The 27841-nt window shown below is 32.0% G+C and overlaps 1 protein-coding gene across 5 annotated transcripts in view; it reads left to right on the plus strand.

The window, feature by feature from the left end:
• The window catches only part of LOC145685858 (glutamate receptor 1-like), a 42594-nt gene extending 27727 nt beyond the window's left edge, over positions 1 to 14867 (plus strand). For 4 of the 5 annotated variants that reach the window (XM_081758498.1, XM_081758500.1, XM_081758496.1 and 1 more), the window contains 3 exons: positions 707 to 924; positions 9342 to 9592; positions 12302 to 14867. In XM_081758498.1, the coding sequence (XP_081614624.1) occupies positions 707 to 924; positions 9342 to 9592; positions 12302 to 12542 (710 nt within the window). In that variant the 3' untranslated portion in view covers positions 12543 to 14867. The remainder of the gene's footprint in view (positions 1 to 706; positions 925 to 9341; positions 9593 to 12301) is intronic. The other variant, XM_081758501.1, reaches the window with a different exon arrangement.
• The last annotated feature ends 12974 nt before the right edge of the window (positions 14868 to 27841 follow it).

Below are 27841 nucleotides of genomic sequence, written 5' to 3' on the forward strand. Positions count from 1 at the left end.
TTACGAAAATAACTTGCCGTCTTATGATTTCCTTACGATTATGTGTTTTTTCTCGAAGAGTGTATCACACACACAACAATGTACTACTTTTCTCCATGCGTATGACTCATCTACTGTAACCGCACTTTTGACACAAGAAAAGACACTCCCATAATGTTGCCACTTCTATTCACGATCGCAGGGATGACATTTTACGCTTATTTCACAACATTTAAGCACAGGTATGTCGAATTCGGGTACCTGTCGAATTCAGGCCCGTTTACCTTACCAAAAGTTTTCAACATTTAATGTTTTAATGTTACTAGCTCTTCGAGGTCTGAAGAACGTTAAATTCCGACTTTACAATATGCAAACCTATAAATTAAAAATAGTCTATAGAGATATTTCAACAGTAAGGCTTCTGGGATAGCTTCGTAAAATTCATTACGTTAGCACCAATATTGTCGGATTGTCCACAATTTACTTTTACATTGTAATACGAAACTTATTTAAATATAATGTTGATAAATTTCCTTATTCTTTTAATTTTAATGAGTTCAGTTCTTAAAATGAAAGAATAGGACGTTTCGAAACACACGTAAAGAAATAACACAATATCCACATTTTAAATAAAACGCATTCTTTACATCTTGCTGTATTCGAAAAAAAATATCCTAGATACAAGAGTAATATTTGTTTACACTGTTCCATTGTATTTATTTATAAGGGCATTATCGTCCTCCGGAGTCTATATCAGCGAGAGCAGTATTTCTGTTGATATTCCTCGTTGGAGTTATCCTAAGCTCCGTGTATTCCAGTACTGTTATTTCATTTCTTACTGTAAAGAAGCTGGAACTTCCATTTCGTAATTTGGAAGAACTTTTACGTCTTCGGAATTATAAGCTTGGTATTCTTTCTGGTACGGCTGCATATTACATTTTACAGGTTAGTACTGTAATGAATATAAGAAAAGTACAAAAATTATATTTTAATTTTGTATCGAGTTCTACATACTTATGCTAGATTACAAACTAATATCTAAACTATGAATTAATATCTAGTTGTAATTATCTTTTACCTTTATACCAAGAGCAGAAACTGAAGAAGATAAACTATTTGAAATACTATGTCACTTAATGACCATAAACAATTATTATAAATTGTAAAGTTTTTTGTCAGCAGCAAAACTGTCAAAAGGGCACTAGAACAACCTAGGACTGTCCATGAGTTAAATATTGGCACTGTACAAGGGATTAGACACTTTCAACTGTCATAAGGATGCACCAGGAGATCGACTTGCAACTTGTCCATACATATATATTACAAATAAATGACAACAATTTTTATGAAGTGTGGAATATCCCAGTAAATACGAAAAAAGAAAAAATAATTAAAATAATTAAAATAACTCTAAGTAAACTTTTCTTTTTTTATATATATGAGTGATCAAATCATTCAAGAAATTATGTGTCTAGTTATAGTAGACACTAAAATAGTCTTCTTTGATATTAGAATTTGGCTTCCTGTCATTTGCAGAGATTAAATACGAACGACAGTCTGCAGTCTGACCGAAGTTCATTGGTGTCCTTCACTCATTTTACAACGAAAGGGCAGAAATTCAAATCTGAACTTGGTAAAGACTGCAGAAAGGTTGAAAATAAAAGCTTTCAGTACAATTCAATTTTTTGTTACAATGTAAGTTTATTCTTAATTCCTTACAAGACAGATAAATCTTAATTTTTCATACAGGGTCAAAAGTTAGGTTGTCCCAGGTTATAGAATCATTCGTATTAGTATACTATATTTTTCCCCTTTCGTTTCAATAACATTTCAATGCTAGTAGCTGAATTAATCCTGTTTTCAGTTATCAGTAGTATGACATTTTAACATCATGTTTAACAAGTTAATTAAGTCAAAATTACCATAATAGTTGTTACCTTATGTTCCTTATTATAGCATCTTATTTTTACGTAACTGCAATATTTTAACGCTACAGTACATACTTAAAAACTATGAGTTTATCATTCTTGTCAATCACTTATATATACATTATGAAGTACTATATCACAAACTACAAAATAAAAACTATTATAAAGTAAGAAGATTTATGAGTTAGTGTGTTTGTTTGAGTTAACCTCTGAAACTATTCAAGTGATTTTTTATCATTCTTTTACCATTTTAAACCTATTTTTTGCACAAAAGTTTTATATTATGAAATCTTTCTTTTCAACCGATCAAAATAAAGACACGACATTTAAAGTGTGGATCTTATTGCTTCAGGGAATAGAAATAAATCGTTCACTTCTATGAATTCAAGATGGCGGACACAGTCGTACAAGGAGGCACTTTTTTTTAATTATCTCCGCATGAGCAACGCAGTACTTAGAAGAAAGGTATTGGATATATGGAATGCAAACCTCTCATTTACCTACAAGAAATTTGGAAATTCCTCCCAGAGAGATATTTGAAGAGTAAAAGTTCATTACGGTGCACGTAAGGGAATAGAAGAAGAGGTTTTTGATACAAATGTGATATTAACAGGCTTCTTTATTATTAGATTGATTGGAGGCTTTTGTTACACAGAGTACGAATAGCTCATTTACTTGCACATATTTCAAAAATCCATCTAGAAAGAGTATGGAACAGGAATCGAACAATATGGTACATCTGTAGAAAGATAAAAGGCAATTTTACAATTTATGGAAGAATTTGAACGAAACTTGATACCTAAACTTTATGATACACACAATATAAACATTCAATTGAGTTGAACGAATTTCTTAATTTCATCCTGAAGTTATAGGGGAAAGAGAGATAAGTTTACACTATAATTACATATTCCTTTTTAACAATTGGATATTGAGGTGCGGAATTTAATATGTAAGGACTTTTTTAATACAAAAGAAGAGCAGTTCATTGACATGGAATAATTTAGAAAATTTCATATCAAAGTAGTATACAAGGGAGGGGGAAGAATTATATTATTATTTTTTTTTTATTTTCTCTTGAGACATTGAGTATAAAGATGCGAAATTCAGTATATGTATGCTTCTTGATTTACAAATTACGCATCTATAATTTCTTCGCACAAATATTGATTTTCGTCCAACTCTGAAGGAGAAATGAAGAAAAATTATTATAATAGAATATTTCCTTTTAAATATATGCATATATATGGGTGTATCAAAAAATAAGGTTAATTTACCTCTAACACCCAGCGCTTTTTTGTGCAGCTATTTTTTTATTTTTTATTTTTATTTTATTATTATTATTATTATTATTATTTATTTTTTATTTATTTTTGTATGTTGCAGATATCAAAGTAACGGAAGTTACTCCAAGTGTGCTATGTTATTCGTTTTTTATGGGCCAAAGGACAGGAACCATATAACATTAATTGAAAATTGGTGGATGTCTATAGAAAGAGTTTTATGTCGAAAAATCAAGTATATATATGGTGCGACACATTCGCAAGTAGTAGGAGGACTGTGACAGATGATGATACAAGTGGCAGACCAGCAACTTCCATCACCGACAGAAAGGTGTGTAACGTTGATGTGATGATTCGTGGAGACAGAAAAGTGAGATTGCATGACGTTGCAGATGCATTGCAAATCTCATGTGATTGAGTGAGGAGTATCGTCCCTGACCAACTTGGCTTCAGAAGTGCATGTGCGTTGGGTGCCAAAACATATGATTGAGGACCAAGAACACCTTCGGATGTCATTTTCCTAACCCACCTCACACGATATGCCCACGAACGAAATTCATTCCTTCATCGCATCATAGCGGGTGATGAAAACCCAACACCTGAATAAAAATGCCAGAGCATGATATGAAAACATCCATTGTCACCGCCGGCCAAGAAATTCAAGACAACAACATTTGCCAAGAACACAATGGTTCCTGTGTTTTGGAATGATCAGGGTGTCATTCATGTTGAATTTCTGACAAAGGGTACGAGCGTTATGCGGACACGTACTCTCAAACCATGGACAAGCTGAAAGGAGCCATAAGTAAGAAACGAAAAGGACCACTACGAGAAGGGTATTGTTACTGCACTATAAAGCACGACCACATGGAGACCAACGGTCCCCTACACACATCATGAGTTTCAACTAGGAAATTCTTGACAGTCTTCTGTATAGCCCTGATTTAGCCCCTTCCGACTACCCTTTGTTTGCACTCCTAAAGAAACGCCTCGATAGGCGGCGTTTCGATAAACTGGAAGGGCCACAATAGGCTACGGTTGTCTGGTTAGATAACCTGGAGCAACATTTCTTTGCAAAATGCATGAACGATTCGGTGTCACGTTGGAATGCATGTTTGAACCGAAATAGATCCCACGTTGAATGTTAGTGTGATCTTATGTGTCAAACATGATACGTTTCAGACACAGGAAAAGAAGTTACTGAAAATCGTTCAAAATGAAGCTCCAGAAACTACAACGTTATAAGCACTTTCGCTAATACTTCATCAGATAGAAAGTGAGGAAGTAGAAGAAAAGAAGAATTAAAGTAAAGACGAGTAGTTGAGTAACGTTTGATTTGGCATCATGAAAACTTCTGGGACACTACTATTTCTGTTTAATATTTCTTCCTCATATGTCTTTCCTGTTCTATCTGATGAGGAATCAGCGAAAATTTTATGTAGTTTTTTTTTTTTTTTAAATAGTATTTTAGCAAATTTCCCGTAAGTAGTTATACACAAATGTTTCAATAGCTTTTAATATTAGTAAATTAAGCTTCATTTATGCCTATAAAATTACTAAAGTGTTTATTGTTCAAATAATTTTTCGAAAAATTGTTCATTTCATTAGAAGATCCAACAATTGTTTGTATGATTGCTTTGTTTGAATATTTTAATAAAGATGATTTGAAGAATATGCTGTTTGAATATTCGAATATTTTGTCATTTCTATTTAAACAGCGTACTTTTTTTTGCATCACTTCATTTGAGGTTTTATGTCTTCCTCCGCAGATCTAGGTCTCACCTACCTACGTATATCACCTCATTAATAATTTTTCATAGCATAGTAATTTAAATGTAAAGGTTGATGAACATGAAGCTCAAGGCTGTCTCTGCCATATGTGCAACTCGTGCATTTGGATGGGGCGACAAGTTTTGAGGGGCGCCAAAGTCTGTCATAATTATATTATTTAAAATAAATATTTCTTGTTGGAAACAGACTTCATGATGATGGTAGTTAAACTTATTAAGATGACCTTCAATTTAAATACTACATTCATAAGTCATGTTTAGGTCGAATTAGTTTAAGATCACATGGACAGTGCTAAAGCAAATGGTCAAGAAAATTCCAACATGAATTGCTTGATTGTTATCAAATACAAGAACTCAATTCTCAAACAGTAGCGAGCACCTGTATCATTGAGTTAGTTATCACTAGGCTCGGAAGTTGAAGACCTAAATATTGCCCAAAAAGGTCCCGTAACAAGACCTAAAAACTGGAAAAAAGGACTTAAAATTAAGACCCAATGTAATTAGAATTACATATTTAATGAATATAATGCTCAAGAAATACAAGCTTCTGGTAGTATACAATATACAGTTGAAAGAAACAGTGCAGCGTTGCATATACTCCTTTCGGAGGGTCGACTAGTCACGAATCTTCTGATTTGTATACGGCTCCAAAAACATTTTGAAAGTTTCATTGTCTATCTTTGCCAACGGTATAGTTGCTCCAACTAAGACACTGCAAAGATCTTTGTTAAACGGAGACGACTTAGAATGTCCACTAGTACTTTGTCCTAACAGAAGATGTTTTTCCTTTTTGTCCGCGGCCTGGGAAGCTGCTTTCACCTGTTTCTCACGTCCACTGTGCTATTGAACATGGAATCGTTCTTTCTAGACTCACTTTCACTTAGCAGAAAAGAATATTTCCATCCGTTGAAAAACCCTCTGCTCCAAATTCAGACACGAACTGACGCAAAAAGGAAGTTTTCTTAAGTTTAAATTTAGACATGTTAACGGTCTTTCCTTCCACAAACTGAAGTCCAAACTGAAATAAGAAAACTTCCCCACCCTCACCCTCTGCTTGAGGACATTGTTACGCCTCCTTATCTGACTTGTGATTGTTGCAGATCTGCTTTTATCAGTCCAGTCGTTGAAGAATTTCTTATCTTTTGAATTTTCTTTTCTAAAGAAAAGATGTTTAAGAGGTGGTGGTGATTCGAGTTAATGGCCAGTAAATTTATTATCGAAAGATAAATTGCCAAAAAAGACGTTAAGACCTATAAAAAGCTAAGCAAAAAAGAAAAAAACGCCGAAAAAGGAAAAAAAAAAGAAAAAAGAAAAAAAAGACAAATAAAATCCACCATTTTCTGACCTACAATGACCCAAAATGAACATATATATTATGATAAGCCTCGTCTTTTAGCACTCGTAAAGAGGAGGATTTTTTCTCAACTTCCGGGCTTTAGTTATCACAGTTTTGATATGAAAACTAGCCTTGTCTTCGTCACAAACTAGTTCTTCCTTATTCGTTTCCACTTTTTTTTAAATTTTTTTAACAGATGTAGAAGAAAAATAATCAAGAAATAAAGATTAAAGAGCTAGTTGCGCTGGAATTGCAACCTGATAAATTGAGATTGAAGCTCGATATTGAATTCTATGAACATCGTTCCTCTGCAAAAGCACATAGCCAAAGGGTGGGTCCGGGGAGTCCGCCCTCCTTCGAAATCAAAAATGAAAAAATTAAGGAAGGATTAAACAAAACAAACAGAAAAAGAAAAAGCAGCGTTAGAAATGAAAACCTACAGCAAACGTTTAGTTACTCTTTCTGATGAGGAGCTTCGTGTGGAGGAAACTACGGGAGGGGGGTTCCTGCGTTAAAAATAGATATTATTGGAACGGAGTATTCCAAATCCCATCTAGCTCCATGCTAATTCTATGCACTACAAATGGAGATTGATAAACTGGTCCAATCAAATAGAATCTCAGGTAGAAATTAAGGAATGCCCACAATCACCAATAATATGAGCCTGGCAATATATGTAGATTCCAGTTACACTTGTTAATGAAATTTTCAATTTCACAGCAACACTAATCCATTTTATAGGATGTCTTTACTGTTGAAAGAAATCTTGTTGCTATCCTTGACGGCATTAAACGAAGATAAGAAGAAAGAAGACAAGAACAACCGAATTCGAATGACCTCGAATATCTTTCTCAATACTTTTCTTTCTTTTTTTTTTTTTTTTTAGATATTTTCCTCAAGATATCTTCATTGTTATTAAAATACTTCCTCATTTTATTGTTCTAACAAACGAATTTGAGTATGTTGCCAGTAAAATAGTTTAGATTGATCGAGCCCCTGTTATGTAACCATAGTATTTCTTGTCACGCTCCCTCTATTACGAAATTCTGACTATGTGCCTGCTCTGCAGGTGTGTTTGCTTTATCTTTCACTAACATAATATATTATTATTCAAAGGAAAAACACAGACACAACGAGATTGTATTTGTAGTGTTTAGGCCTTTCTGGGTGTGAGTGCCCTTTCCCTCTCCTTTGTTGTTCATGATGCGGTATTATACTTAAAATCGTGGCTTTTAAGATTTGTTTTTTCTGGAGAAAGAGGAAGGGGTGGCAAATAATGCCATTGTACGGGCGACAAATTATCTAGAACCGTCCCTGACGAGGGTTGATAATGAAAAATGACGCATAAATCTCGGTTCTTAGTATAAATGTTAGAGTACGAAGATTCAATGACGTTCGGCTGCCTTTATTAATTATTGTACTCTACAGTTATTGCACTTTACAATCTCATATTAAAATAATAAGGAATGGCTATTGTAACGATTCTTAAACTTTATGATTTCGAATACTCTTTTGACATGATGTTCATTTCGCCGTACCTGTAACTAATTCTTTAATAGAAGGTCAGAAAGTATTTTCGTTAATTCGATCTATCTATTTTTCACTATACAATTTGTTAACACCCTCAATTTTTGTGCTGACATTGCCAAAATCAGCTTGATTAATAACTAACTAACTAACTCAATGACCTATGAAGCTCGAAGGTTCAGTGCCGCGTTCACATTTTGTCCTTAGCCAATTGGATCAAGTTTCTACTTTGTATTTCTATTTCTGCAAGATCCATCTTAATGTTGTCCTCTTATCTACGCCTTGGTCTTCCTAATGGTCGTTTTCCGATTGGTTTTCCAGTTAACACTTTGAAAACGTCCCTACTTTCTTCCATTCTGGCTGCATGACCTGCCCACCTGAGCCTTCTAGACTTGATGACCCTAACAATGTTTGGTAAACAGTATAAATTGTGCAATTTATCGTTACGAAGTTTAAGTCATTCCCCATTCCCGTCCCTTTTTGGTCCGAATATTCGTCTTAGGATCTTGTTCTCAAATATTTTCAGTTATGTTCTTCTCTCAGAGTAAGCGACCATGTTTCGCAATCATCAAGGACAAGAGATATATTTTGAGCTTCAAATTCCTCTACAGAATTCGTGACGTCAAAAGATTTTGAACTGAACAATAACACGAATTCCCTGCTTCAGTCTACATTTAATTTCTTCGTGAATATGATTTTGGCCTGGGATTAATACTGATCTTTGATATTTGAAAGTATAAAGTATTGTCTAAAGTCTAAAGTATTATTTGATATTTTAATGCATCCATCATAATTTACAGTGTTACGATCCCGACGAACTTCCATGTATTTAGTTTTCTCCCTGCAAGCATTTAATAAGATCTCTGCATTTCTTTCTATTGTTCCCCTATCATCCCCTATTAAATTTACGTCATTAATATACGCCATAACCTGGTGAATACCAGTCAGTTCTAGGTCCTGGTTGCTGTTTTTGATTTTTCTTATAGCGTACTCCAGAACAAAGTTGAATAATAATGGCGACAACGTATATCCTTGTTTCAGTCCATTCTTGACGTGAAAGCTCGTGGACAAGAATTTTCCTGCCCGGGCTTTACTTGGGATTCATTTAAAGAAATCTTAATCCTTTGTACGGCGGCACTATTTGTCTCATAGACAGTCCTACAGTGCCCTTTTGAAAGTTTTGCTGCTGCTTAGAGAAAAGTTAATTCAATTTGTAATTCTACCATATAATAGTCTTGCTTATTTTTTCTGTAGCATTTCCGTTTCCTCCGACCTAATTGTATGTGCTAATTGATATATGAAAATACTTCTTGTATATAATTTAATACTAATTTTTACTGTGTAATTTTATTGTCATCTGATCATCATCATGATATTGACATTTCTGTGTATCGTAAAAAGGTATGACAAATTTAAGCATTTGTTTCAATAGCTTCATCTAATTTTAAATACATATTGCAAAATGTCGACATTATACAAATATCTTTTATTATTTCAGAGTACAAATGATGCTGTGTTTAATAAAGTGATGGGTAAGTTACATGAGACCGAACAACCATTAACAATACCAGAAGGCCTCAACAGAGTCTGTAACGAACGATTTGCTTTTATTATGTCTACTCTTTCTGCTGCGATGACTCTGCCAAGTGCTTCTTGTCCTATTGTTGATACGTCAACAGATTACTTCAAGACCACTGTGTCCTTGCCCATGAAGCTCAGATTTCCTTACAGAAAGATTATAAACTATTAGTAAGTATATTTTAATGATTTAGGTCGTTTCAGTCAATTTTGTAGTACTGCACAAACTCATATTCTTCAATATTTATCTTGCCTTGGGCGTGGAAGACCTGGGTTCGATTCCCGGCAGAAGCTCATATGGTTCGGATTCCACGTTAATCAGAAAGTCCATGTCTCATATAGCCTAGCCTTGCTGCTGAACGGGACGTTAAACTCAAAATCACTCCTGGGGGCCGTGATTTGATCCCAGCTCGCACCAAGTGAATTTTGTGATGGACAAACACCGTGTGCATGGGTTTTCTCAGGGTTCCCCCGTTTCATTCCACTTTTTTCATTCCACTATTTCATTCATTTCTCATCATCACCGTCTCCTTTAACCTAAACGACATAACCGTAGGACGTAAAACTCACAGATTTCATTTAATTTCATTTCAAAACGGACTCATTCAATATTTATCTTATCGACAACTCTCAAAACCTGGCAACATGTAGAAGATATAAAAAGTTACAGTAAACAGGTAGCGGTTTAGTTGGTGATTTCTATAAAATCTGTTATTAAGAAAATTCAATGGAATATCAGATAAAGAAATAAAATTTTCAATTGTTTACTAGCATATGAAATGAAATGAAATCTTTGAGTTTTACGTCCCACGGTTATGCTGGCTAGGCTAAAGGAGACGGTGATGATGAGAAATGAATGAAATGGTAGAATGAAGAAAGTGGGAGGAAACGGTAGAGCCCCGAGAAAACCCACACAGACGGTGTTTGTCCACCACAAAGCTCACTTGGCACGATCTGGGATCGAACCAAGGACCCCATGCACCAGAAGTGAACACTCTACCACTGAGCCACCGCGACCCCAATTTATTTTAGAGTTATGAGGCAATCCCCTACACTACAAGATTAACCCAAAACTTACCAAATCCGGATCTATTCTCAACCAATAGACTTTGACGAAGATACAGGGTCACCGAAAATCCTGCATATTCTTATATATACAAGATCTTGAGAAGATAGTTTCATGTGTAATATGAAGCTGAAATAGATACTGTATATATTATAAGTATGATGATTACATTTTTCTTTTTATTCAGTTATAAGTTCTAGTATATTATCATAGTTCCGGTATGTGATTTATTTGATAGTTAAAGACATTTGGATTCAATGCAGTTTGGATTTCTACGCTTGCATTTTTCTCAGCTTTACACCATACGTTTACTTAGAAGAGATCGTATATGAATACAACGAATACGGAATGACTAAGAGTGATTCGTAGATGCTAGAATGAGAGAACGTGAAAGAGACCATAAAAATAATGAATTCATTTCTGTACTTTCAAAGCATATACATGCGCACAGGCACACTGAAATCAATATTGTGTATAAATTCGTAAATAAATATAAGACAGGAAGGAATTTTCCGTGCAGTCTACGTTGAATCCTAGAGTTGTTGGCTTCGCAATATATCATTACCTTCATCACGCACGTTACGAAAACAATCTAAGAATACAACTTATTTATAAATCTCAGAGAATGAGAGATCACCTCTAACAGTTAATAAGATTCTTCCTTTCATTTTGATATTTCCGAATGTTTCGAATGATGTTGAGTTTACGCATCATATGTTCTGTCGTGCATTATTAATATTCGCAGTACTGTAGCAATGGATAACGCAAGTACAAGATAATTGAGGGTACTGTAAAGAATGAAACAATTATAAACATAATTCATGGCAAGAAGTGTTTGAGGCACCCTTGGAGAGTAAAATTCTCAGAAATATGAGAACAACCTATCAGGTAGATAATATCCACTCAATGATGGATAAAACCGATAAGAGTTCTTGCCTTACAACAAGGTAGCATATTGATATTTATGATTTCGAAAAAGGTAGTAACACGTTTTGTACAATTGTAGCTCTTCCAGGTCCGCCAGAAATGAAAAATATACATCCTTCACACACAGATAAATAGATAGATAGATATAAGTTGCATCAATCTGTCCACTATAAATGTTTTATACTTTTCTTTAACCCCTTGTGTACCAGTGACATCCATATGGATGTCATGAAAATGTATCCTTTATTAAGAGGTATTAATCGTGGAGATGCTGAAATTTGTTAGTGGATGCAAGACAAGACTTAGTTCTGCTATTTCTTCTTAGGTGACAGCACCTTACTGACAGAAAAGACAAAAAAAGTGTTGTTTCAATATATGGCAGGCCTAAGGAAGCATTCAATTAAAACACACGTGTATTTGTTTTGACAATGAACAATTAGCAACTTCGAGATCTATTTCGAGATCGGTAAAAAAAAAAAACCCTTTGTCTTTTTCTCTGGTCAGTGTTGCCAACCTGAAGCAACATAAAATCCCTTCAAAACATCAGAATTTCCCTTTTTCAGTCCAAATGTTTCACAATGCAAATATTTTTTTTAAAATCAGTAATATCAATGCTCTCCTCAGGTATGCACAATATCTATGCCCTACGTGACGGTCTAGACAGTCTTTTATCAGTAAATGAAACCAGTTTTACAGAACACGCATAGAAAAATGACACCTGGAAAGCAAGAAGTTAATATGCACCCTGTACCCTATGAATAAATCAGATATACTTTAAATAATATAGTTCTCCTTCCTTACAATTTTGTTTTAAGTAAGATACAGTACACAATACATACTTACATAAAACTTTCTGCCAACCTTAACTAAACATTGTTTATTTTCAGTTTGAAACGAATGAAGGAAGATGGCGTTCTGTATAGGCTGATAATTACTCGAGGACTTCTACGTACTGAAGATTCGGTTACAGAGGAGCTTACCAGTGTCAGCTTACTAGATGTAATACCACTCTTGCTTTTACTGTTGTTAGGCATAATCTTATCCATATTTACCCTTGCAGGTGAACTTTCTCACTGGCATATCCGATCGTGTACAGATAGACATATTGTCAAACCGTTTATTGATTGACTATGTCATACAAAACTTCCTTTAAAATGCGTATATAAACTTTATTCATCTTTTGAGGAATTGTAATAAAAGTTTTACTATCTTGTAACTTAGTGGCATACTATAATTAAAGTTTTCTCTGGTTTCTAAACAATAAAAAAGCTATAATTATTGTCTAAGTGTGTTTGACATAGGATACTTTTATTTGCAATCCTAAAAAATACTTAATTGAAGATTAATCAAATTTTATGGATATAGTATATCATTATAATGTTTTTTTGATTAAGAGTTGTTGTCTCAAAACTCCTACTAAATGAATAATAAATGTAAAGAAAAGACCTATTTGTTTGTAAATATGTATTCTAGAAGTTTGGAACTTTTTTCTGTGTTCTGTGTAATTGACACATGTTCAAGTTTTGAAACAAACATCGTTTAATATAATCTTTGAAAATATGATGTTTTACTAAATGCTCCATTAACTCTTAATATAAATCTCAGATTTCTCTATGCCTTATTTATTATATTTTGAATGCTGGTTTCAAATATATGTTATTTCCTCCATATAACTTTGTTTATTTTACTTACCTTCTTTTCCAAATCATTAGTAGTATTTTCCTTTTAGAAAAGTATAAAATAGTAATTTCAAAATTAGTTTGTTTTCTCATCACAAATTTATTACTTTCTTTTACAATGATTGAGTAAAATATATCAATTTTCACTTCGGATAATTCATATCTTACATAATTAGCTACAAAATAGTACCTCAAGTTTCCATTAACATTTTTAATTTGCAATACAATTAGTGTTATTTTTATTACATTTTTAATTACATGTCAATGCTGTACATATATATATTGAAATATTAGTAGATTAATGATTAAAGATCTGAAGAACGAAGAAATTATATATAGATTGTTCAATTTAAGTTACAAGAAGACAAAGTTCTCGTTCTAGATGTTATATATGTCAGGAAGATTGACTAGTTTTATGACTTGAGCGGTTTGGAAAAATAATTAAAATATCGAAAAAGATTCATTTTAAATATTCCGAAATATTAAAATTTATTTTCACGCTGTATTGATAGATATATTTAAAAACTAGATTTTAATAAATTTGTTTTTTAAATATTCGGAGTAATAGACTGCAAGTTAATTACTAATGAAATCATAGATGTAGAATAAATTAGATGAAGTTATATATCTAGAATACATTACGCATAAACGTCAGATGATAACCGTACAACAATCAACATACTAGAACATAGGGTTGTCTCAAAAAAAAAAATATATATATATATATATATATATATATATATATATATATATATATATCCTTTCGAACTTCAGTTAAAACTACATGTTTATTTTTGAACAGTTAGTTTCCATTATAGGAAGAAAATAGTTTTTCATATAATCAGTTCACAAACTTGTAATTTTGCCCTTATATCAGTAAACTTAAGTTCTCAAGTTTTATCGTGAATCTGAATATTGCTTAGAAAATTCCGACTTCTTTATTATGTATGATACTTAACGTTCAGCATAAGTATTATGAATGTACATTCACAACCAAAAGAGTTCTAAGTGTACAGCTGAGATTTTCAGTTACTTATCTGATGTCCAAAATATACCACACGTTTGAATTGTATATAATCTCATTTACAAAATTATATATTATTTAAAGACTTTCATAGGAAGAACATGTGGCAACCCGTAAACCAATTAATGCTTGGTTTAATTGTATTTAATCTGCTGCTTGGTTGAACAATAGAGCAGAAATCAACGATTATCAGTTATTAGAGATTGTATCGTGATTTGTATCGAGTAAATCTCATATTAAAATATACATTGTTTACTGTCTTGAATCTATAATCATCGTTTTCAGTATCATAATTTTAAAGTACAGGTAAATTTCAGAAACTAGAGGTTGATAATTAATTCTTTCTGTTCATGATGATAGATCTTTTCAGGAATTTCAAGAGGTAACAAAATATCTGTCTTTCCCTTTCCTCTATCTTCTGCTCAGCGCCAGAGCTAAGAATTGTCAAGAATTACGTACTTACTTCAATATTTCTGACAATCATAACTTCCTAGACAATTTCAAAGAAATGTACAGGAAGTTATGATTGTTAGGTTTTGAGCTGACCTGTAAGAATTATAGTGAAAGGAAAATTTTAATTGTTTGTTTAAATTCCCGAAAAGAAAGAAAAACTTCAAAGAATATCAAATATAATAAGCAAATACACATGGTTTTGATTAAAATAATTATGAAATCCATGCCAAGTTTGTTTACTAGCAATCATCATGTTGTTTACATATCTAACTATAACTTTTGCAACACTTCACTTTTCTTGATATCGAAAATGACGAAATATATGACGTTAGTTCTAGTAACAAATAAAGTTAATAAATTCATTTTTATACTATTTTGGATCATTGAGATGAAAGAAGAACGTAATATTTTCTATGTTCAAAGGGAACATAGCTCCGAAACTGGTTGGCGCTTCAAATAAATTATACTTCACATTTGAGAGTGAGAAACATTGCTCATCTAGAATATTTTCAATCTATGTATAAAATGTATTTTGACCGTACTTTATTGCACATGTTCTGTTGTTCCTTCTTTATTTCTTCAAAATATGTAAAGGAGTATTTTCTCCAAAAAGTATGAAAATATATCTGTCAGCATCAGATTAAACTAGAGATAGAGCGGAGATAACCCATTACAGATCAATTATAAGATAACCCATTAAATTAATGTTCACATTTACTTTATGCCTGCATAAAAAAAGGACTACAAAGGGTATTTCATAGAATACATTAAATTACATGTAATGCTTGATCTTTAAATTCAAATACTTAATTAATTTAAATTCATGTTAATATTTTACAATTAAAATATATAGCCTATAAAAGAATATTTTTCAGTAGCTCTTATTTTTTAAACTTATTGTTTTGTTACTTCTAGTATGAACGGAGAGATATGTGTTTACTTATCTCTGTTATATGTTACAATCTTATTTCTTGTTACTATTAATTAAATATACAATTAAGTGATTAATACAGTGTAAAACTTTAGCCCTTACTGGTTTAAATTTTGATGGTAAAGTGTTCTCCATAGCTTGAGAAACATAATTTGAATAATATTGTTAGTTATTTGAATATTCACATCCAAAAATTTATTCTATTAATTTTGTTGTTATTATTCGAATTTTCAAATATTAGTTTTCTAGAGTTGTTCGAATGATTATTCGTTATCCGAGTAATTATTCGAAATATTATCTGCATAAAAATGTATTCGAATGTTCAAATGAACAAAGATTCGAACAATCTATTATTCGATTAATCAAATAATGAATTGTTTAAATTTTAACATCACTAATTTGCACTGGTCACAAGAGTTGCAAATTTCCTCCATTTTATTAATATTTTGATATTAACTTTCCATTCGGAAATACTACAAAAGACTAGGATATTAATCATAAACTAAGAAACTTGTTTTGATTTCATGTTCTCAGTTTGATTGTTCATTGGATAATTTCTCGGAGCTATGAGAGATATTATATCTTTAACATAACGTCACTTAATTGATTATCTTAGATCCGTCATTCAGAATAGTAAACATCATCACTATATTATAATAAATTATTAACTTCTTGAAACGTGATGTGTTAGGTGTTATAGAAGATGAATAAAATTATTTTTTCAATCAACCATCAATAAGAAAAAATTTTAAATTTGTATTATCTGTTACTATTCTGTGTAACAGTGTATAAGTGTATGATAAAGGAGTAATCATTATTTTCATAAGAATATTTCTTTTATGAAGTACAATAATAAATTTGGCATAGAATACATAACTTTTCTACTTAAAAGATGGACCCAGGTGCAGTGAAAGCTGCTAAACTAATATCTTGTATCTTCTTCAATTAATATTTTCGTTTCATTATACATAACTATAAATGTAATACTGTTACTATGTAAATACCAGGCAACTATAGCACATAAGTCAGTAAAAATTCAATTTTGTTGTTTTTCAATAATTTCGTTAAATAAAATGTTAACCTGAAGTTCCATATTAAAAAAAGAATGACTCATAAACGCCGTTTATTTAATTTCTTAACGCCTTAACAAGACGTATACTACTAAAGATTAAGCGTAAATTATAGAAGAATAGAGTAGATAGTATGAGTTAGGTTAGTAATAGAGCAATATAAAGTAGCGTTGAGTAGAATTATTTCCGATTAAGTAGAGATCTATATGCTATTTCCTTTCCCTTTGTGCATAGTTTCATGGTTTCCAACAATTATAATATTTGCTTTTAATAATATCAAATACTGTAAACACAGTATTCTCTCTTTAACTATTTTCAACGTGTATTGAACCAAATAATTAACGAATTAATGTTTGATTCATTATCCGTTTGTTGAGTTTATATGATTTTGGTATTTACATGCCTTTGAGCAGCAAGGCTATATGCGACATGACCTACTGATTAACGTGAAATCCGTACTACATGAGCTCCCGCTGGGAATAGAACCCGGGTCTCCCACGCCAAAGGCGCGTACGCTAACCTCTTAGCCACGAAGGAGCTCTCATCTTCCGTTTGTATTTCCCTATTATATATGACAATTTGACGTGTTTCGGCCAATGCTTCTAACAAACTATACAATATATTCCCTTCATAGAATAATACTACTTTATATGGACTCAACTTCTGTTAGAAGTTCCCGACAGAGACATGGCACACACTGTGTTTGACTATTTACTGTTCTTCTACACTAGTTCAACAGTGCTTTATGTGCTCATTAATTTTGTATTATAGAATTCTTTGTTTTAGGGTTCATCTATTTGTTTGTGTCTTCGAAATAAATCGCAAATTCAAATTGATTTTTTTGGGAAATTCATATTTGTATTATAGTAATAATAATAAATATAACTATAAAACTTTCAAACTTATGCAAGCATAAAGTAAATCTGCATATAATAGTATTCATTATAACTACAACAAAAAATTCACTGATACAATCAATCATTACAATAATGTATAATCACAAAACAACTAAAATTAGCAGTTCCGGTTTAGGAAACGTATAATAAGATGTTTAGGTTTCTCAAACGTTATTATAAAGAGCATGTTTAATTAATGGAGATAATCTTGTAATACTAATGTAGAACTCATAAGTCACTATTTTTACAATTATATAAAATATAAATTTACAACTGTAAATGACAAATTATTGATAACGATATTATTATTTACATATGACTTACATTTTAGTGTTTCTGTTCCGTAATATTCTATAAAAAATATCTATAAAGTTTAAACACTTTGTTTATCGAGACCGATAGCATAAGAACAGCTTATAACAGAAATCGTTGAGAAATAGCTGCAATAGATGAAAAAATTTATAACATCAAATCTACTAGTACGATGGAAAATAAAATTAATAATTAATTTAACGTCCAACAAATTTGTTTGTGTGCTGAGAAACAATGATAAATGCAAAGGAATAATAAGGATTAATGGAATAAGAAAAATGGAGGGAAAGTGTATTTTTGAAAAAATGAAGGACAGGATGTTGTTTACTGCAAACTCATTGCCTTGAATCTAAATATACCCCTAAATATAAATGTACATTGAGCCACCATGTACTCCGTTCAAAACAGAATATTTAGAACAGTATATTTATGCTAAACAATCATTTTATATCTAATATTCGAGATCACGAAAGTTGTGCTTGTTCTCATATCACTTTAATGATGAAGTTATTAATACGAATAAGTTATCATTGTTTGGAACAATTAGTAAATTCATTTCTACCTGTTTAGTAAAACAAACCAGGTTGAAGCCTTGTTATTGTTTTTGATATTTAAGTTGATTCATACTTATGTTCTTTCCTTCCATATCACTGATGTAAGAATAGCATAAATAGTAAAGAATTATACGCATATTATCATTGAGAAATCATATAACATGTGTCAATGTGTGGAAAAAAACTGTCCAATTTTTACTGTTTTATACAACATGTGATATTATTAGCTATGTAGAACAACTCAAACTGCTCTGCGTAAAGCAAACTTCAATATTGCCAGGTAAAATTAATTCAATTAGCATTTTCAACTTCAATTTAATACAGTTTATACACCTTAACTAACCTTAAACTTATTGTGTTACGTAACATTTTTCTTCATCAAATTTATGTATATAAGTTTGTCTATTCATGCCTTATCCTATGTCAAAATCCAAATAGTTTTCCGTGTTAATTCATTTTTAAGATCATTGTATGATAACCTCATGCTGATACATCCCATTCAAATATTTTAAAACATTTTTCTTGAAGCTTATTTCATATGGAAAATTAACTGTATTTATATGTGTAGATGCAACTAAAATTCGATAATTCGAACGAATTAATTCTTTCAATAATTTATTCGAATATGTCAACAGAATCAGGAAACACAGTTAACTTTCGTTATATCTTTTATGTTTTCGACATTTATTTCATTATTTTGAAAACTAGCTTCCGTTTAAAATATTCATTCTTTCTGGGATTATTTCTTAAATTTTCATGATTTATGTTGTGATATGATGAATATTTGAACTGTTGATTTGTGTCAATTGAGTAAAAAAAATGAGCAATTTGGTTGTGAATCGCTGATCTCAAATATGCATTTTCATCCATGTTCTTGTACATTTACTAGCAAATAATAAATAGTAAACTCAATGAAAGGTCCATTTCACTTATGTGCTTAAGGAATATGAACCATTAATGAATCATGTAATTAGTAGTAAATGCAGAACAAAATAATATTACACATTCACGATAACTAATGTTTAATAGATAGAGTAGAATGTGTAGTTTTATTTAGAATATAAAAACTGAAGTCTTTGTATGGTCTGAAACACACTATTTTAAAATGTACAATTTAATAAAAAGTTACGTTGTTTTCTAAGGATAAATGTAGTGCACATTGAAAACTATATTTTCAATAAATGTTATTATATCGAATGCAAAGAGAAAAACTCATAGTAATATATATACAAGTCAAAATGAATTTTAGTGCAATGACATTATGTATTACAGATAGGTACGTACGCAGGAATTTATTGCGGGAAGGGTGTAAAGCTTTTTGGGAAGTCCAACTTCAATACTACATAATTTACATTAAAGTTAGAATAAATTTACAGAAAAGTTTGGATTTATGGGGGTACGGACCTTAAGGCCCACCCCCTGTGTACGACCCTGATTACAGATGAGCATATGTTTACAAAAAGTTATATATTATCCATTTGTTAGAATTACTTTATTGTTACAAGGACTTGTAACGCACTTTCTTCGGAAATTTTGGAGACTTCAAGAGTCTAAATAACATTTTCAGAATTAAAATATAATTTCAATAAGTTTTAGACTATGTAAAACTTTTGTGCTTCAATTAAGTTTTCTTTTTAACATTTATAAACATTTTTGAAATAGAGCCTATCAAGTCTATCTTTAAAGATAAACACAAAATACATCATTGTAGCACTTTACTCAAATTGCGATATGCTATTACTAATACTTGCACTTTTTGACTCTTGTCATGTGCCCCGCGATCGCACCATTCTGACCTGTTTAATATTCACTTCATTTGACAATATGGTACATAAATTTGTAATTATTAATAGAAATAGTTAAATACGTCTTAGAAATTTTCATTTAGAATGAAGTTAATTGCATTCTATCACATATATTGCATAAGAAAGTATAAGTACTGTAATTTATGATGAAATTTATATAAAACATTACAAAGTACATAATCGGATCATAGTCTGATTTCAGTCAATGCAATATTAAAAATATCACTCTACTACAAGAAATATAAGATTTGAAACTTGTTAATATTTTACAATTATTGAAAAATATATTTTAAATAGTGTTGATATATTAATCACGCTTAACTGTAATACCAGAAACATGATAAAGTTAAAAAACTATACATTTATTTACACAATCAAATATGTATATACAGAAACGTATAAACACGTAATGTTCGAGTACTTAAACAGTGTACACAAATACAAAGAAAATGTAGAAATTTGACAAATATCAAAACAAAATTAGTAAATAGTTAACGTTCTGGAAACTAAATTTGAAGAAGAATGAACACATTCTTCATAACTGCAATTTAAGCAATTGAACAAAGCAGTTACTTATCTGATATCACTATAAAACATTATAGACTAATTTTAATACTTGATTGCTTTAGCTGTCAAATGACAGATCAATTTATGGTAATTTCACTAAGTAAATGTCACTATTCTTGTATAAATATTTATAAACGTTTTGAAGGTTTACGCTCAGAAATGCTATATTAGTCGTTTTTGAATCGTAGCAGGGAATAAATGAAGCGATATTGATGAGAACGTAGTAGCAAATAGTTGAATTGATGTGTGCAAATATTTTAGAACAAATGGTAAGATCGTTTTATTCCAAGAAAACATTAAAAATTTGTTGTAAGTTGTTTATTTTGAAAGGAAAATGTTAAAAAATAACTGTCTTTTCATTATTCCTGTTTGAAATTCATGTAATTTTGTCCACCACATCATATAGTTTGTAGGTGTGTTATTCTTTTTGATTTAAGCATATTAATCCGTTCCACCGTAAACGTCATACTAAATATTTGACAGAGATCATTAATAGTATTAATAACGATAAACCAGATGTTGCCTTGGAAGTAAATAATCACTTATATTCCATAGCTTATTTCTCCTTGATAGCGGATACTAAGATATGAGTCTCAACACCATGTTTTTTTTTTCAATATGAATCTCTTTTCAGTAGCTAGTTGAACTCTAAAGTAGTTACTTAGGCATGGGACCAAAGATGTTTGGTTCATTAGTAAATGTAATAGAACAATTCACGCTAAAAGTTAATAAAGAAATATCACATAACTGACTAAATTTGCTATATTCTATGGATAATTTAATGTATACGAAGCTGTAACGTAAGTTGTGGTAAATTTATCATTTCAGATTTATTTATTTATAAATGTTTCAGATACAGATCAATGTCTATTATACACTGAAACAACGGAACAACGTACATAAGAAATAACAAAAAAAGAGATGAAAAATTTTAAAAAAATAGAAAATAACAAAAAATATATTTATCTATACATAAAATAGGTACAATATTTACAGAGACTTTAACTTGTTTTTAAAACGATTTTCATAGTCAAAAATAACATCTGACAATAAACTATTATACAATGGTGAAATCCTGAAGTATAAGGAACGTTGTATAATTGATAATCTGGGTGTTGCATATGTAAGTGACGTATTACTGCGAGTAAGGCGAGAAGGAATGCGAAAATTGAGAACGGATACCAATAATTCAGAGTTAATTTTCCCATTGATAATTTTATGGATAATCATCAAGTCCGCCATTATTATATTTCTGTTTTTTATTTGTTTTCAATACGTTGACTATATTTCAACTTGAGATTGTCTTTTGTCTTATGTTACGTATTTGTTTTAAAGTATATTATAATTATTGGTATTATATTTTAATGAATTTGTCAATTATTTCACAAAATTTAATGACAATAGAATATTATATTCACTCGAATGGACAAACAAAAACCAGTAACATTTTCTCACTACATTTACAGTACTCTATATATAGGGTGTTACAAAAATATGTCACAGTGCTTTGAGAATAGAGTCCTCACATCAAAATAAGAAATAAAGTTCATGTGGACCTACGCTCAAAAGTGGATCGTTTTGGAGATATAGGGTGCGGAAAACGTGAAACAAGCGAAATTTAAAAGTTCATAGTTCCACTACTATTGGATCTATCGCAAAATGAAAATGAAAATGAAATGAAATCTTTGAGTTTTACGTCCCACGGTTATGCCGGTTATGCTAAAGGAGACGGTGATGATGAGTAATGAATGAAATGGTGGAATGAAGAAAGTGGGAGGAAACGGGAGAACCCCGAGAAAACCCACGCACACGGTGTTTGTCCACCACAAAGTTCACTTGGCGGGGACTGGGATCGAACCCGAGACCCCAAGCACCAGAGGTGAACGCTCTACCACTGAGCCACCGGGGCCCTGGATCTATCGCAGTCGAGTCAAAACATCACTGAGAAACTGGTATGTGAACTATCCAAATATCCAAGTTTGAGAATGCTCCAGTATTTGCACATCAATTTTTAGAGAGGTTGGTGGAGAGTGATCAAGTACTCCCAAACAGCCTCTCTAAAAATGATTGTGCAATTACCGGAGGCTCTGAAAGATGGGTATTTGGATAGTTCCCATACCAGTTCCTCAGTGATGTCTTGACCAGACTACGATCGGTCCTTAAATAGTGGAACTATGAACATTTAAAGTTCACTCTAGAACTACGAAACTATGCACTTCCGACCACAGGACCATATAAACTTTTTTCTTATTTTCATGTGAGGAATGAATTCCCAAATCATTGCGACAATTTTTATAACACCCTGTATATTTTGCATTAAAATAGTAATTAATTTTAAGGAAAGTATATAGTATAGTTATGCATGGATGTAATTATAATATTTTTTTCGCAACCATACTCCGAAATACTGAGATCTTTTATATCTCAAATGTTCTTACTATCCCAGATATTCTAACTCCAGAAACGAGTAATGTATTTCAAGCTAGATACTCCATCTGGTTTATCTACACAGTATTTAGCTTCAACGCTGTTAAGTATATTACAGCATTAAAGACCATACTATATTAGGATATTTTATAGAATAAATTCTCTATCACAATATAAGTATAGTATAGCATTTTCCTACTTTAAATTATAAAATGATTATAGAAATAACATTCAAAAGTAAAATACAATCGTTGTAGTTTTATCAGTCTAAAGATAAAATTAGGAAAGGAACCAGAACCGTAATTGGTATTAATTAAAAAATACTGAATTATTAACTTTATATTAATTAGGAATTCTAACTTTCGTTTATGCCCCTGCCTTTAGTATGGCAGGATCTTCTATGTCTTAGGTATGTCAAATTATAATATTTACAATGTAACACTATATAAGGATAGTATCATAGTATATATACATATGAAAACTCTTTATTTATTTAATTTTTTTTTTTTTAGAATTTTTGACTTTCTAAACCATAAATTGAACTTGAGACAGTTTTATTTTCAATTTAAATTTAATATGAAGATATTTGTACAAAAAAATCTTAAACATGTTTATATTATGTATTTCCTTTTCAAAAACACATTAAATTTCTTGCAAAGTTGCTAAGTTATTTTCTATACAATTTTATTCTACAAACACATAGCTTTTTGGGCATTTTATATGCATTTTTTTCTTGTTTACAAACATCGCTTCCAGGAATTCTATTTTAGCAGTACAAGAAATTTACGCACTACACAATTGGATTCACATTTACTTCTTCATAATAAATGTAATGTTTTTTTTTTATTATTTTTAAATAGCAGCTATGAAATTTAAATTTAAATTTGTTTGAATTTTATATAAATTTTCGTTTTGTAATCTGATATGTTACATGATTGTCTAGCCTGCCTTGAGTGTCGCTGTTGCGTACATTATGACAATATTATTATTTTTGCCATAGTAGGATGGATATTCACGGTATTTTTTATTAACCCTAATGGAAAATAATTGACAGAGTATGCTTGAGCAGGCTTGAAGAACTCTTTTGGGCCTGCTTCAGGAAGTAGGCGGGAAGCCAGTAAGGTACACATCATGGGGTCTTCATCCTTCGTCTAACACTGTTAGCCACTAGTTGGGACGCTGTACATTTGCTGAGGGGTTTGTCCAATGAATTTTCGCTCTTCCTCAGGAGAGCTCAATGGCGTAGGTTGGCGTACTGGTCTTGGTGCCCTGTCAAAATAGAATTGATGGTTTTATTCATATTCAAAAGTGCCATGTACTGATAATAGAAGGTAAGTCAAAATAAAGCTTTACACAATTGTATTTTCGATCTTCACTTGTTTTTGCTTTTAAAAAATTACCTTACACATCTATTAAGCTGGAGATTCTCCAAGTGTAATCCGCGGATTTCCAGGGGTAGTCGCGGTTTGCCAATGTGTTCCTCTTAGATTGAACATTAGTAAAAAAATACAGAAAAAATATAAATCAAGTGATTCGCGTATCACATACTGTAGCTGAGAATGTTAAACAGATAGAGAGGATGGCCCAAAAGTACACCGTAATAAGTGGTGAACGCTGCAAAATATAACAAAGTAATAATGCAAGTGGGGAATAGAGATGGGGAAACGTTTGAGGTCACATTGCAATGACGTCTGCCATTTTGAATTTTATGCAATTGTCTTAAATGGAAACCACAGATTGTGATATGCCATTTTAATAGCAAATTTTCATAGAAATTGAATGGCGCTGTTATTTTTGCTCTAGCGCTAACCATTACAAAGTTATGGCTGTTTCTTTGTTGTGTTCCCAACAAATGAGGTTAGTCATACGGCAAGGAGCATACAGGATGTGTTCAATGGGTTCTCCATTCCGGTTGATTTTCAGATACATTCTGAGTTTCCAGTCTCAAAACTTTCCGCAAAGTGTCGGATGTAATGTTGCAAAATAGGTCCACAATTCGTTTCTTAAGATACTGAATATTCCTTACTTTCACCGTATACATAACGTACTTCACAAGACCCTACAGGTAGTAGTCCAGTGGAGTCAGGTCAGGGAAATGAGGGGGCCATTGAACATCATCTCGTTGGGTGTTTGCAAACTGCTGATGAGGCTGACGAACACAGGTATCACAATGGAGTGGGGCGTTGTCATGCTGGAAAAACTTAGAAAATGGCCCATTCTCCGACAGTAGTGATTAGATATCGTCTTCTAACATGCGCCGATAACTCATTGCTAATAGGGTCATATCAATGAAGAATGGATCCACAACTCAAGTCCCAGACACGGTACACCACACCATTACCTTGCCAGGAGCACCTGCGGGTGTGTTAAACCAATGCGGAGTACTATCCTATCAGTACCGCACGTTCTGTTTGTTAACCTCGCCCAGCACATAAAAGTTTGCATCAGTAAACAATATGTCAGAGCTAAACATTTGGTTTTGTTGTATCCGCTCTTTGGTCCGTTAAATAAGTTCAAGACGACGATCTGGATTATCTTCTATAAGTTGTTAGTGAAGTTGCAGCTTATAAGGGTGCTACTTATTCAGTGACATAAGTCGCATGATTGAGGTGTGACTAACACTGCTTTCACGGATTACATGCTCATGTGGCGCTCTGCATGCGTCAAGGTTATATTCATCTGCAACCTGAAACGATCTAAACAAAGAAACTGTCATAATTTCGTAATTGTGCAATTCAATTTCTACGAAAATCTTACATTAAAGTGGCGTATAACATGCTATAGTTTCCGTTTAAGAGAATTGCTTGAAATTCAGATGGCGGATGTAATATTTCCACCTCCCTACTCTCTGTCTACATTGTTATTTTGGTTATACTGCAGTATTTACCACTTATTAAGGCATTTCAACACTTTTAGACCACCCTGTAGATTATAACAATAATACAGTTATAATAAGGTATACAAATTATAAAAGCTTATATAGTTGTTCTGTTATAAAAATATTCGTGATGTCCTTTAGTTCTTTTTTTTTTTTAACATATGCATTTTCTCATTAACACCGATATAAAAGTAAGGGAATTGAAGTTGACAGTATTTTAAAAATATAAACGTACTGGTACTAACATAATGATCAAAATACTGTATTTTCAATGAACTTAAAAAGTTTGTTATTGAATTCTCTATGTATGTCTGTGTGTGTGTGTGTGTGTGTGTGTGGCTGTTATTTGCGATTTTTTTTTTTTTTTAAATTTTGATCCCTTCATTTAATAGAGCATCAAAAACTATCTGGGCAAGTGATGGAATTTTTCGCGTCACTTTTACCGTTTCCGAGATATTGGCCAAAAAAGTTCTGACTTCGGGTGATTTAAGGAGCCATATCTCGGGAACCATAAGTCATATAGAGATCATATTGGTGTTGATCAATACCTAAGAGGATAGTAAACATTTAGGTATCAAATAGTAGCCGGTGGCCACTGGCCAATTGGCAACCGTTCTCCAGATATTGGCCAAAAGAAGTTCGGGTTTCGGGAAATTAAAGGAGTCATATTTCGGGAACCGTAAGTCATAGGGAGGTGATATTTTGCGAGTTTTAAAATTTTGATCCCTCCATTTTGAGCATGTGTCTTCGTAAAGCAGCATATCATAGAACGTTTCAACAGAACTCTTTAAAAATGTGGAAAAAATTTAGTACTCAAGAAAATTATAAATAGGTAGATATATTACAAGACTTGTTTAATGAGTATAATAATAAAGTACGTAGAACAATTAGTATAAAGCCTGTAGAAATTAATAAGAAAAACTAATTCTTTTTAAGTTCGTTCTGGCGATGCTCTTGGAACCAGGGTCGTAACTTATGGGGGAACACGCGGTAACTGCCCCCAGCGAATCTCCACGCCATACGAAGGGGCCCAGTTCAAGACAAAATTTTCTTAGTCCATATATGATACGAACATGAACTTATATATGAAGCATCAAACAGGTTCACTACATTACATAAACAAAACAGCACACAAAAGTAAATAAAACGAAAATAAGTCGTGGACTCATTTCAGTAACAATGTCTACTATTAGAGACCCTAGAAATAATATTTATTCGTATGGCTTTGAGATTTCTCAATGTTGTCCCTTAATTAATTTGTTATGTATGGAAAGGGCCCAGTGGCGTACAGGAGAGCCCACAGACTCCGGGGGCCCACAAAAAGTAAGAGAAAGATGGAAAGAAGGGGCCTATTTTCGAATTTTGCGAGAGGTCCCAAAACAACTTTTTCTAGGGGGCCCAAATATTAATGCTTGCCCCTTCCCCAGAAAAAAAAATCTAAGTTACGGCGCTGCTTGGAGCGTTCTCAACTGGTTTAACTTGAATGATAAATTTGCATTCAAGCTGGACAACAGTAGGTCGTTCGCAGAACATTCTGACTAATGAAAATGGTCCTCAGTCGAAAATAGTTTGGGAATCGCTGCATTAAGCTATCAATTTTAATTTATTTAAACTTAAAAAAATTGAAAAGAATTAACAAGAAATCACAATCAGCAAAAATTAAAGTAATTTTATGCTGCCATGACAAATAATAATAATAATAAAAGGGTTTCAAAACAAATCAGCCCATCATTCTCAAATCTAGAAAATGCAGGTGCATTAACCGTAATCTTCAGTGAGTAAAGAGAAAAAAAACGGCTGGGAGACAGCTTAACTCATTCGTTAAATGGAA

The sequence above is a fragment of the Thermobia domestica genome, chromosome 5 (genome assembly GCF_964235325.1).
Source record: "Thermobia domestica chromosome 5, izTheDome1.hap1.1, whole genome shotgun sequence".
Taxonomy (NCBI): domain Eukaryota; kingdom Metazoa; phylum Arthropoda; class Insecta; order Zygentoma; family Lepismatidae; genus Thermobia; species Thermobia domestica.